The 13,865-nt window shown below is 41.5% G+C and overlaps 1 protein-coding gene across 4 annotated transcripts; it reads right to left on the reverse strand.

Annotated features, from left to right (window-relative positions):
• Positions 1-440: 440 nt before the first annotated feature.
• psip1a (PC4 and SFRS1 interacting protein 1a) lies at positions 441-13,321 on the reverse strand. 4 transcript variants are annotated; one of them, XM_034593763.1, is made up of 18 exons: positions 13,190-13,273; positions 12,923-12,993; positions 12,735-12,814; positions 11,993-12,069; positions 11,213-11,351; positions 10,353-10,442; positions 9,935-10,075; positions 9,047-9,106; positions 8,899-8,959; positions 8,361-8,457; positions 7,841-8,024; positions 7,632-7,711; positions 7,362-7,417; positions 6,505-6,575; positions 6,163-6,264; positions 5,691-5,892; positions 4,114-4,204; positions 441-1,177 (listed from the first exon to the last, which is right to left on the reverse strand). In XM_034593763.1, exons 2-18 carry the CDS (start codon positions 12,939-12,941, stop codon positions 1,147-1,149), a joined length of 1,581 nt encoding a protein of 526 aa, XP_034449654.1. In that variant the 5' UTR covers positions 12,942-12,993; positions 13,190-13,273; the 3' UTR covers positions 441-1,146. The 4 variants fall into 4 exon arrangements, with proteins under 4 accessions (XP_034449654.1, XP_034449664.1, XP_034449673.1 ...); XM_034593773.1 differs by lacking the exon at positions 12,923-12,993 and having other exon boundaries at positions 13,190-13,321; XM_034593782.1 differs by lacking the exon at positions 9,935-10,075 and having other exon boundaries at positions 13,190-13,272.
• Between the last annotated feature and the right edge of the window lie 544 nt (positions 13,322-13,865).

Genomic DNA, 13,865 nt, shown 5'->3' on the forward strand with positions numbered 1-13,865 from the left:
ACTAAACGCACACCTGTCCACACGGTCAGAGGTGAAATGGGCTTGAGACTCAACCAGAGATGGTGCTACACCACTTTTCAGCCTGGTGTTAGATCATATAAGAGGTTGTTTTAATTTCCATTTGTTTGTCCCCTTTCCGGGAGGATAACTCAGAAACTGAATTGATTTCCATGAAATCTTGTTGAGAGGATGTGTCGTGACCCAGAGAAGAACCCATTACACTTTGGAGTGGATTCAGTTAAATGAGTGACTTGTCCACTGAGGCCTACACAGAAAACTGCCACACATCCAAGTTGATCAAATTTAGTGTCATGGATGCAATAGAACTCCAGTATAGTAAGAGCAGCTCGAGCAGCAATAACTGCTACAGTCAGATTTAATTGAGAATCAAATGAATGAACTCTGAGATCCTGTCCAAAAAAATGATTACAGACAAAAAGTGTTAGTATATGTTCTACTTTATTAATGGAGGCTGAAACAGGTCGTCAGACAGGCACAAAAATACTCTTATTTACATCTACACTTTGTTAAAAGGAAACAAAAACAACAACTTTAAAACAGACACTTGGACATGTTTGAGAATAAAGCATTTTCTTGGCAAAAGAAACTTTGGCAAACTCGAGGATCTTCAGCGTGCGTATCTGAAGTGATGCTTCTATGAAACGATTATGCGGACGTGGCGACGGTGTCTGTGGCCTCCGTACTTCAATATAACTTAAGCTGAAGATGAGATTAAACTATTGATTGTGTAAATGTCAAAAAACATAATGAAATGTGAAAGAGAGAACATCTATTGGGTTGAAGGTCCTGCTGCTGCTGACCTGCTCTCTGTGAGCGTGCCCATTAAGTACTAAGTTCTCAGCGCTACAGATCTACAAGTGCTAACTCTTCACACCGTTAACCAGATTCAACAGATGCTTGTAAGACGAGGAGCCAGAAAGGTAAAGAAAACACAAAGTACAAAAATAAACCGTGTGGTCAGTCGTTATCAGGGCTGGAGGGTCACTGAAGCCTTAGAGCAGCAAATCCGACAGAAAGCAGTCAGGAATCTGGAAACCAGTGTTTGTCATTAGTCATCGAGAGGAGGTGGACAGGAGGAGATCTCAGTGTGGACAGAGGAGCAGCAGCAGCAGCAGCAGACCACACTCAGGTGGACTCTTCCTGAGCTTCCGGGGCACTGCAAAGAAAACAAACAGGTTTCAAATGTAGACAGTTTTAATGGAAGAACATTAAAGATACAGCAGGTCATATGTTATGGTTCTCTTTGTGAGTATGTCCTATTAAAAGACCAAAACCAAGAATTAAATATACGTTTCCTGTGCAGTCAGTCGAACCACCAAAAACAAATCTAGAATTGTTATTTAACAAATTCCGCAGAACATTGTAGATTTAGCGTCGGTGCTCAACAGAAGACACGAGTCCGTAAACTGCAGGACGTACAGTGCATCCGGAAAGTATTCACAGCGCTTCACTTTTTCCACTTTTTGTTATGTTACAGCCTTATTCCAAAATGGATTCAATTCATTTTTTTCCTCAAAATTCTACACACAATACCCCATAATGACAAAGTGTCTCTGTACATTGCTGCATTCCTCTTTCCCTCGATCCTGACTAGTCTCCCAGTTCCTGTCACTGAAAAACATCCCCACAGCACGATGCTGCCACCACCATGCTTCACCGTAGGGATGGTATTGGCCAGGTGATGAGCGGTGCCTGGTTTCCTCCAGACATGACGCTTGGCATTCAGGCCAATGAGTTCAATCTTTGTTTCATCAGACCAGAGAATTTTGTTTCTCATGGTCTGAGAGTCCTTCAGGTGCCTTTTGGCAAACTCCAGGCGGGCTGTCATGAGCCTTTTACTGAGGAGTGGCTTCCGTCTGGCCACTCTACCATACAGGCCTGATTGGTGGAGTGCTGCAGAGATGGTTGTCCTTCTGGAAGGTTCTCCTCTCTTCACAGTGCAACGCTGGAGCTCTGTCAGAGTGACCATCGGGTTCTTGGTCACCTCCCCGACTAAGGCCCTTCTCCCCGATCGCTCAGTTTGGCTGTGCGGCCAGCTCTAGGAAGAGTCCTGGTGGTTCCAAACTTCTTCCATTTACGGATGATGGAGGCCACTGTGCTCATTGGGACCTTCAATGCTCCAGAAATTATTCTGTACCCTTCCCCAGATCTGTGCCTCGATACAATCCTGTCTCGGAGGTCTACAGACAATTCCTTGGACTTCATGGCTTGGTTTGTGAATTTAATCCATTTTGGAATAAGGCTGTAACATAACAAAATGTAGAAAAAGTGAAGCGCTGTGAATACTTTCCGGATGCACTGTAGAAAACTGAACGCTGCTGAGTTTAAAACTGAGAGACAGAAAAATACACTCAACTCAAAAGTGTTGTTGAATTTTATGGACATGGAAATAAGTCTCAACACTTGTGCGTCGCTGTGCTGGTTAATTTCCATGGGAGCGATAGATCCTGTCCTCACAAACCACTCTACTTTATCATAATGACGAAGGTTTAATTGCTAGCGGATGTGCAGTGGAAGCTAATATATCTCAGGATATGAGGAACACACCCTCGGGACCCGTTTATATCCGCTAAGAAACCCTCAATGAGAGATTGCTTTGAAGGACAGGAGGCCCAGAGCCCGGAGTCCTGACTCACACATTGTTGCTTCTGTGCCGAGAAATAGACAGTGATTAAGCAGAATGTCTCCGAGCCAGCTGATGTGGACTTTCATTTTTACAGCTCTTCTTGTGTAACATGTGTGACACACTTACGTCATGTGGTACTTGAAGGGGAGCCGCAAACAAAAAAATGTGTATCCACTTTTATGGGCCAATTTGAAAACATCACGGAGCAGAAGCGTGATTCTGAAACCTACAGCAAATGGCCCGTCTATGATTATTATTCATATAAATGTCATGTGCATTTTTTTTTTTTTACAGAGCAACCACTGAGTCCATCCTGCATTATGGTATCTCCAGCTGGTTTGTGAACCGTCAAGTGTAGAGCTCAAATTCTCTGTCTGGTTAAAACAGCAGGCAAAATGATGTTAACGATCATTCCACTCTCTCCCCAAGACAATTTTTGAGCAGTCCACTATCCGGCAGGCCAGTTGTAGCCCTCTCGTGTGTTGTATTCTGAGTGTGTATTAATGAACTCTGGAAAGAGGTGCAGGGTCCCTCTGTGTGAACATAACCGTTCTAAACATATATTTGTGCTGCTGTCAGTTAAACTCATTCACGGGCAGCTCGAGGGGAACAGCAGAACAACAGCCTGTGGAAGGTGTGGTGTGTTGTTTCAATTTTATAAATTGAGATGTGTATGTCCTTGACAAGCACGCCTTAGAAATCTAGGAAATTGCTTGTGAATTTTCTCTAACGACTGAGTTGTTTTATAAACAGGCAAATGTTATGCCTTTATCTCATGGATTTGTTGTATTTTATGTTTTTACTCGATGTCTGGTTTGATGGCGCAGGGAGACAATCAAGTTTTCAGACATGACTTCTGGTAAATGTCCTGAAAATTGGGTCCAGACATTTTCTGCGGATTGCCTTTCTCATATGAAGAACGTAGCACAGTCACAACAGGAAAATGTCTGGAACACTCCTCCAGCAGCAGCGACACCCCCTCCGAGAGTCAGGTTTATTAGGGAATAGGCTACACGCTGCAATTACTTCTACTTTTAGAACTTTAGGTTTACTTAAAATTACTGACATTTACTCAAGTAGAAAAGTCAATATTACTCTTTTACTTTAGTACATTTTTGTTTATTTATTTGTACTTTTACTTAAGTAAAATGTTTGCGACGCCCACACACACCAGACCTTTTCCTACTGTATTCTCACATGGGCCCAGTGTGACATTTCTACCAGGGGACTGGCAGGAAAAGTTGCAGAAAACGTCCGGAGCAACTGAGTCGGACATTTCTTTTTCACGTACATCCCCTCTGGAAACTTCAGTGCATGTCTGAAAGCAGCTTAAGTGACTCTTGATGTACTGAATGCTCTCAATGCTCACTGATATTAAACAGAACACATTATATTCACCTGCACCTCAGTGTTTGTTGAGACTAAGTTCATACAATGTGGTTTCTGTGTGTTTCTCGTTCGTCTACCTGTGATTTTCTCCCGCTGAGGCGTCTTCTAGCAGCTTCTCGGTCTCCTGCTTCTTCTCGTCGGGGCCTGTATCACCATTTGTCATCTTGTCTTTAGGGCAGAGCACGGAGACACACACAGGCTCAAGTCAGGCAAAAAACGTAACTGCACCGCAGACGCGAGAACTCACACGGGCATGTGACGACACATGCCGAGCCCCAGACCCTACGGAGATAAATAGGATTTTCCGTCCATTTGTCATGCCTTGCTCTAGAAAGAGACCTTTCACTGAGGCAGTCATTTGGCTGGAAGAACAGCATGAGCAGCTGTTAAATGAGACATTAGGCGAGGATGTGGCTGCTCCGATTACTGTCCGTGTTTCTACTAAATGTGAATGTCAACCACATATGACGTCGACCTGGGGACAAGAGATGAAACGGACCAACAGCACATAAAGGTCTCCTTTCTCCGCTGGGGTCTCATATGTCACAACGGATTTACCAACATCCGAGCATCACTTGTACACTTCCTGTGTAGATCAAGAGCATTTGAAACATACATACAACAGTCGTCATTATCAATGACCATCAGCACCAAGATTTACACTAAGTGTGTTATTGGAATATACAGTAAGATTGTTGAAAGTTGAAATAGTGAGAATAAAATCGAACTAAATCGGCGGAAAGAATGATTTTGTATAATTTCCAATATAAATTTGTTTTTAGCATAAAGTCAACTCCTCCGGTAATAAATCCAGTTAGAGGAGCGAAGACAATCTCTTCACAGAACTAATACTGATTATCTCACTGCGTTTATGTGGTGAAAGATTAATAAGTTACTCGTTGTTTTCTTCACTGAGGAGGTTCTGTTTTCATCTGCGTTTGTTAGAAGGATTACGCAAAAGCTACTGAGCAGATTCTCACGAAACTTGGTGGAAGGACTTGTAATGAATCAGAGAAGAACTCATTACATTTAAGTGCTGATCTGGATCAGGGGGCAGATCCAGGAATTCTTTTTCACTTTCTTTAACATTACAAGATAAGACGTCTTTCACAATTTCACTGATTTCTCGGAGAATAATTAACAGATCATTACGTAAAAAAATCAGACATGTTTTTTACTGATTTATGAGTTTGTGCAATTTGGGGCAGATACAAAAATCCAGATCTTGTGACTTTAAATGTGGTTTCATAAGCAGCTCTGATCTTCTCTACTGAGCAACATTCTAGTTAAAACTGATTCTGAACAACAGTTTTATTTTGTAGAAGCAGTCATGTATGTGTTAATAGTGTAGTTTAAATATATTCTTAAAATCTCGAAATTTCAATTTAACTCAGTCAAAATAAAAATAACCTCAGATTTAGTTCGACTTTATTCTTAAAATAAAATAGAAAATATGTTTTCCTTGTGTCTGGCCCTAAAACTCTTCCGTAGAATTCTAACATAGTGGCACCTTCATAGAACCCATTAGAGCTATCTTGTAATATTAAATCGGACCAAATGAAGTTATCTATAATTAATGGTTAGTCATGAACATCCCTGGTTGCAGCCAAATACAAGAGGCAGCATGAACAAGTGAATTTAAGAGGAGTAGTACCTGAGTTGTTTTCCTTGGCTTGTTCAACTCTCTTCATTGCTCCTTTCTTGGCATCTTCGTGCTGCCGTTGTTCAGCTAGGGACTTGTTGAGGACCTGGCTGAGCACACAGTCGCCTTCTCCAACCAGGAACATGCTCTTAAACTTGTTATACAACATGGTGGCCTTGTCCATGATGTCCTGGCTGGCCTTGAACCTGCGGATCTGGAACATGAAGTAAAACATGCATCACCACTCAATCAAGGACAGAACACAAAACGCAAAGCTACAGATTTAAGACATCTTGTGACTTAATTAAAGCCAAAACGCTGTTACACCAGATACAAAAATCTCAAAGTCAAAAGGCTTTTCTGAGACTGTGAATTGCTTTCGTTCATATCAGCCACATAAAAGCAAACCTCACATTGTCTAGTGTCTGTTTCCATTCATTTTGTTTTCTAGTGGTTCTACATTTATTGAGGGGAATCATCGTACCTTTTTGAGCGTGGCAATGAGTTCACTGTGTTTCTGCAGGTGCTGGGTTGTGACCTGAAGGGCGCCGATCTCATCTAATGCATCCAAGCACTTCTTCACATCCTGCAGAGGTGGACAGGAGATGAGAGGAGATAACAGGGATGGGAGGAAAACTAATTTAGTGACATAAAGGAACCAACTAGGGAAAAATAATATAAAGCAGCATAAACAGAAACACAGCAAATGATCAAATAGCTGAGATGAAACCCTGCACAGCTTTGTCAGGTCACTTCAGACCGGACAAATGGACAAACACCGTTTTATAGCAGTTGCGAGCAGCTGAATGATGCATGATGTACTTACAGGGTTGTCAATTTTCAGTGAAATCTTGATTTCACTGTGCAGTCTCTGGAGTTTCAAGTCAGTCGACAGTTCTGAGGGAAAAAGAGAAAAACAACGTCGTCATGGAAATGTTTCAGCTGACAGTATTCTTGTTCATAGAACTAAGCAATGACACGTGGATTTAACAAATTACAGAGAAACACCTTTACACAGAAATTCTCTGAAATCAAGACTCCAAAAACCATGTGAGAGAATTATGAGTCATAACAAGGGTTCACATTAACTTTTTAACTAGTGCAGTGCCTGTTCTAAACCTGCCTGTCTGGAACGTTCTGTTTTCTTGTCCTGTATAAATGCTCCAGAGCCACTTAAGAATTATTCCTCATCATTAGTGACTCCTCCTCATACAGTCCTACAATATAATGTCACTTTGTAATTGTTTGTGCGCTGGACGTTGTGCTAAACAGTCTATGGTTCGAAAACTGTGTGTTCATCCTACCTGGTTTATCTGCAGCGAAGATTATATAGTCAATGTTTTTCATGTGGTTTATATAAAAGTTTAATGGATTTACTTAACTGCAAATTCACAACTTTTCAAAAATAAAAGCACTCAATATAAAGCATTGCAGCAACAAAACAAAGTTTACTTTGAAGAGATATTGCTAAAGAGGTGGTGATTCTATAAATGTTGCTGCCATTAAGGAGATCAGCACCTGTGACACCTGAGACTGTCTGAGTCGGTCAGATGTGGAGAAATAAGAAATTAAAAAAAATCTACTCCTCAAAATGATATGATGTGCCTGTTGATCCAGATCGGCTCCAAACAAACAAACGCCAATGAAAACATCACCTCCTTGGTAGCTCCAATGATTTATTACCTTTTTTCTTTACTCCAGTCTTCTCTTCATTTTTCTTCCCATCATCCTTGTTCGGCCTGTAAGACAACAACAACCGTCCTCTCCTGATCAGTGTGTTTGAATGCTGAGTCATAAATAGTACAGACACACGTAGGTGACAATTCATATTTAATAATGTTAATATTGAGCTTTTCTCTCCATATAATTGTAAATGTTTAGACTTTGGGGCATTTGGCTGCTAAAATAAAAGGAGACGTCACTTGTATGACTTTCACTCATTCGGTCACTCACTCTCTTATTTCATCTGCTTTCCGCCGCCGGGCGTCTTTGTCCGTCTCTGAGCTTTGCTGTTTCTTTCTGCCTTTATTTTTCTGAAGTGGAAATAAATCACATCACATGAACCAAAACCAGACACAGACTCCCTTTACATTTCAATCTTGTTAGAAAGAGACAATGCTGGTGTTTCACTGCTGATGAATTCAAACTGTGAGGACACCTGCCTCTTCATCGTCAGAGCCAGACGAGCCGTCATCCTTGGACTGCTTCTTCTTCTTGGCTTCCGGCTCCTTCACTTCTGCCTCCTTTCCTTTGCTGTCCTCCCTCTTCTTTCTCTTCTCCTCCTCTCCGCTCTTGGACTTGTCCTCTGGTGCCCTCTTTCTCTTTCTCTCTGCCTCAGCAGTTTCCCTAAGTCAAGAGAGAAGGACATTTCTCTTAGAGGCGTAAAAGGCAAATGGAAAGCAGTTTAAATAAAGCTGCTCCATGAGAAAAGTCCACATCCACCAATATGTTTATGAAAGAAAGTTGAGAGCAAACTTAGTTTCAAGCAGAAATGTTATGCTTTGGGTGTCTACACCTCTTTTACTCTGCCTGTGCATCTTAGAAAGAAGCTGAATATGTTTAATTGTCTTTGACAAACTTGAAATTGCTATAAATTTAAATTTCTTTCCTTCCAGAAGCGAAATGTTAGAACCTTGGTAAAGGTATACGAATTTTGTGTGTTCAAAATATTCCAGCGTTTACATTTCACTTCCTGAGCCCTGCAGGTCGTTCTGCTGCTGGAGCAGAAGCATCTTCTCACTTTTGGGCTTCCTGCCTCTTCGTTTGGGACCCTCTGCACCTGATCACACACACACGCACACACACACACACACACACACACCAAAAATTCAATTAATGTAATTAGATGAAGTAAATACTATGAAATCCACTCACATTTCTAATTAAAATCTGATGCTGTGCTAATTTCCTTTCATTTTACAGAGCAACATGTTTGTCACAGAGACTTTATGTAGAGATGGCAACATGTGAAGTTGCAAGTGAAGCAAAATCCTGTTGATCGCCCCCTTGTGGATGGCTGCAGTATACATCATAAACCCTGCCGCCAAGACATTTCTGGGTGAGACATGTACCAAACTATAAAGTCAAATTCCAAGTTAAATTAAAAGCTGTCTCACTGTTACTCTCACGCAATAAAACAAACACGAGATCATTCATCTTCTTCATGGCACAGAGTCATTAACAGTTTTATAAGTGCAGGATCAGAGGGGGCAGATTCTACCTGAAGGACTAACAGGGCTGACAGGAGCATCGTCCTTTTCAGGCTCCTGGTCAGGGTCAGTCTGGAGGAAAAAGAAACACCTTCATACAAAATGTTTCCTACATATTAAAACTTTTAATTGGCAAACATATTGAAAGTGTCTACCAACCTTTTTCTTTCTTCCTCTCTTGGGTTTAAGAACATCTGTGGGTTCTTTCGGAGCAGCTCCCTAAAGTGTGACACCTTCGTTAGTTTTGTCTACAAGCTCTTTTCAAAGATGCAAACAACAACTGCAACACTAAGAACTAAATAACATCTTGATACAGATGTTTACATCTATCCATCCCCTTAAACTGTAAACAAATCTAGTTTGAATTACATTTCTTTGTCATATGATTTTCTTTACTCTATAGTATAGTGTATTAGCATCAGTCCCCAAAAAACAAGGTCTAGCTCATTTGTTTTGTTATACTTCTTGAAATGCTCTGACTTGTTATAATATATTCAAAATATATATTTTTAAATAAACTGAGCCCCTGTCAACCTGCAGAAAACACATGGAGACAGTAAGTGATTTACAACTTACCTTAATCCAAAGCACAGAGAAAACCATGCAAAAATAAACTTCTGTCAACAAAATGCAAACAGTAGAATAGAGAAAAAGCAGGAAATGGAAAACGCCAACACAAGTTGTCAAGGTGGTAAAACAGAGAGACAAACACACACGTATCCTATTAGTCACACAGAGCTGTTGTACCACTGACATTAGCACAATTTCCAGTGAACTAGCATCTTACCTGGCATTATTTAACCTTAATCATTTCACTGGAAACAACAGGGACTGATTTCTCACATCACTCAATCTGTAAAACATTCATCACCTCAGGCCCAGGCCAGACACTTTAATCCAAACACCAAGCACCAGAAAAAGTGTGGCCACCAACAAAGAGTTTAAATCCAAAACAGAAACAAACCAATTCAAAGAAACCACCAAGTGTCACATGCTTTCCAACGGGTTTCCACGGCTTTACAATAACCCAGCATGCAAAGTACGTACATCCTGGTCCTGAGGACCCTGCTCAGACATCAGAGACCCTTTCTCCTCCTCCATCTCCATCTCCTCCTCCATCTCCTCCTCCTCCTCCTCCTCCTCCTCCTCATCATTCTCATTCTCCTGCTCAGCCTCACTTCCTGGAACCTGAATGCACCCGAGACACAGCATAGGACGCAGTGTGGTGGGGTAAGCCAGTCTTGAAAGGGAGAGAAGTTAGCGGGGTATCCTTCTCTCAATCTATCAGTATAAGGTGTCGTTTGTCTGCTGTGTAGTTCAGTAAGAAGCAGACACACATTAGAGAGAAAGATAGCAAAAGAAGAAAGAAGCTGACAACACAGGTACAAACCACTGGCAGCTCAACGCAGTGAAGCGACTGGGTTCACGTACACCGTTCTGAGAAATGAAAACAAAAATAACTTACTTTGGATTTTACCCCCTTGTCGTCAGCGTCCTCCTCTCCTTCAGGACCGCTGTCTGAGTTCTTCTCAAGAAAAGAACCAGGAGGAACCGGCTTCAAACGAGAGGGAAATAAAGTTGATTAAAAATGGAAGCTGCTGTCAGACCGACACTTAACTCCAGATAGTCTCCTGATATTCTCCATAGGGGGTGAATGTGAGAACGCAAATGTCAGAGTGAGAGGCTCCGGACATTCTCCAGAGTTTCTCCTGTCAGTCCCCCGGGTCTAAACTCCTGAGACTGTCCGGATGAGCCTGGAGATCCTCCAGAGGTTTCACAAGTGGGGATGTTGATGACGTTTCAAACACACGACAGACGCAAAAATGAAAAAACAAAAAGGATACAAACACTGAGGCTGAGGCACACACGTAGAAGACGCAGACGAAGATGTCAAGAGCGTGTCTGGTGATAAGGGCAGACGCCAAAAACAGGTAGCAGCAGAATTTATGAAAATATAGAGAATCTCCTGCTGCTTCGTTCATGTGCGAAAGGCAAACTCTGGAGAAAGTCCAGACTCAATTCTGCAGACGTTCTCTGGAGTCTGTGTCTGAAAACTGCTTTTTCATTGCATGTTCAAGTTATTTTACCCCAAACTTCTCCCAAGCAGCTGAAAATAATCTCTTTGGTTTCCTTTCGATATTCAGGGAAAGGAACCCCGGGTCAGAAAGTGATGATAAAAGCAAAAACAAAATCCACAAATCGTCTCAAAAGAAAACAAATCGGGAACGTAAATCAACATCGGAGCTGCAGCCGAGCTTTAGACTGACTTCTGGGGGATGAATATCAAAACTTATTTTGGTGGAAACAAAGAGGAGGCAGACAAACCTTGGGCGCGGTGAGCTCAACTTTTGGGTTGTTCTCGATCTCCCACAGTCCTTCGTTGAAGCCTTTCCTCTTGTTGGGCTTGGCGTACTTCTCTTTGTTGAGCTGGTAGGGGAAGACGTCTTTCGGGCCGAGGAAGGCTCTGGTGGAGGGAAGATCATTTTGAGGGTGTTTGTCCATTTAATACTTTCTGAGGCATTAAAAATGTAGCGTGTTTACTGCGAGACGGCGGAGCGGCACAGACAGAACAGACAAGGTAACTCTATTCAGACACTCATCAAACATTGATGGCGTTAAAGAAACACATTCAAAACGCCACAATAAAAGCTGAAGAGACAAAATCGGATAAAAGACTCTTTTGAATGTGGTCATTTACCATTTAAATTCATGTGGATAATGTGGCTTCATTTATCACCAGTGCTTATAGTCTAAAAACTTTTAATTTACACTTGAAATAATAAAACAAAACTTCATCAGCCTCCATAGAACTACTCAGTGCTTATTTATTCTCATGAGGATGTATTCACATGCATCAAGATGAGACAGACTTCTGGTGATTTATCTTTACTTCCACATGCAAATCCTGTGGTAGAAGCAGTTTATTGTGTGAACTATCTATATGGAAAACTCAAATTTAATACATAATTTAAATAGCGACATGGTTTTCTTGATTAGTTCACCGGATGTTTCCTGACCCCTCAGACTAATCAACATATTAAAAACTACTTCTCCTGATCAGATACAATGAAAACTCATCAACCACAGGAGAGGAGCTGTACTGACGTTTCATGGGTGCCGAAGAAGAAGATGGGGAACTTGATGTTGGCCGGCTTCACAGCTCCGTCTGGGACTTCATCGATCTGATGAGGAAGAAACAAGATCTTCTCTTACAGCCATAAACAACACACAGAAAAAGAATACGCTTTCTCAGGCGTTTGATGAGTGAACTGCATTTATGTGACTGTGGGTTATTTGGGGTTCAGGTGGATTTTTGAATGGAAAGTAAAAGCAGCTTCCTTCTGATGGAATGTCGTGATACAAAAAAACTATTATTTCCACTTTCTGCAGATTATTTTCACGAAAAATCAATGAATCATTCTATCCATTAAAGTCATAATATCATTTCCAACAGAACAACCAACAGTGTGAAATCCAAAAATTGGTTTCTTGTCATGCGTTTTCATAGTTTGATATTTTACAGTTTAACCATAAACTTTATTATAAATAACTACAAATATAAGGGAAATACAAACACAGCTAAATATGTGGAACTTTTGTTATTTACATTAAACATTTTGGGATGATTTAAAGCTGTGTCGATTATCAATGTAAAGAAAAACAATGGGCAAATAACAAGTTTAAAGAAAGTATTTGATATGATATTAAACTGAATATCTCTGAGGTTTGGACGAACCCTTGATTGTTGTAACTCTTGATTAATCGAACACTGATTATTTTGGAAGTTACTCGACTAATGTAGAAGTGCTATGATCTGATTTGACCCGTGACCGAGCCGCAGACTTACTCTCGCGGGCCAGTGGGGGTAACCCTTCATCTTGGCGAAGATCAGATCACCTGATTTCCAATCTCGAGTCATTTCTGCAGCTGGAGGAGAAAAGACGAGAGGAGATGAGGATGAGCAACGTGCAGTGCCCCTCCCCCTGAACCCCCCCCCCCCCCCCCTGACCCCACCACCACCACCATCATCATCACCTTCATCTGGTGACTTCATTTAACACAACTGATGCTGCTGAGCAAACACACAGTGTCTCACCCGGATCTCACTGAAACACACACACACACACACACAGACACACACATAGAGTTAACCATCGTGACCAAGAAGAGAGCACAGCCCCCCCACACACCCACACACACGTCGCCAACAGCTGTGAGAAGCAACACAAACCTCAACAACAACTTCTACTGTGACACAGAACCGAAAATAAATCTGAAGAATATAGATCAGCACGTTTTTACCTGAAAACACACGATTCCTTTTCCGCACAGTCGGGCGCACGTTTTCCGCTCCCGCGCAGGACGTCAGCGGACTGTACCATTACGTGGCACAGGGGGGGTTATCTGTATTAATTGATATCGTTTCTTATGTTTTATTTCAGTCAAACAGAATATCCTCATACACACCTCGCATATAATTCCTAAAAATATGTTACGGCTATAAAAATATCGATAATTGTTTTTTATGAAGTAAATATATTCGTCAAAATAACCAGGCTGAGCATCTCGCCGCTACATAGATCGTCTATGTTGAACTTCGCCTTGAGAAAAAAGTGGGCGTCAACTTCCACGCATGCGCACACTCACCCTACACTTAAATACATGTAGCCACGCATGTAGCCGTTGCCATAGACATCGATGGGGTCGGGCACACCCCCACAACACATGCGCAAATTACAAAAAATATATATTTTAGTCAATTTTGTATTTGTTACTATTTTCTTTTGTTCCCTGAAAATTGGATCAGAGTGGGAGGTCTGCAGCTGCTCCTCACATCTATGTGACGCAGGGTGCATCATCCTTCTATTCTAACACCTGGATTTAGGTTTGAACAGTGAAAGTACTACTTCCAAACTTTAACAATACTGCAAGTAGAAAGTCCTGCATTCGAAACCTCACTCAAGGAAAAATATGTTAG

Source organism: Hippoglossus hippoglossus, chromosome 1 (assembly GCF_009819705.1).
Source record: "Hippoglossus hippoglossus isolate fHipHip1 chromosome 1, fHipHip1.pri, whole genome shotgun sequence".
Taxonomy (NCBI): domain Eukaryota; kingdom Metazoa; phylum Chordata; class Actinopteri; order Pleuronectiformes; family Pleuronectidae; genus Hippoglossus; species Hippoglossus hippoglossus.

Coding starts and splice junctions, on each gene's coding strand:
- psip1a (XM_034593763.1), bottom strand. Junction 12,070..12,734: donor ACCCCCACTGGCCCGCGAGA/GTAAGTCTGCGG, acceptor CTTCCTCATCAG/ATCGATGAAGTCCCAGACGG. Junction 10,443..11,212: donor TTGAGCTCACCGCGCCCAAG/GTTTGTCTGCCT, acceptor TCTCGTTTGAAG/CCGGTTCCTCCTGGTTCTTT.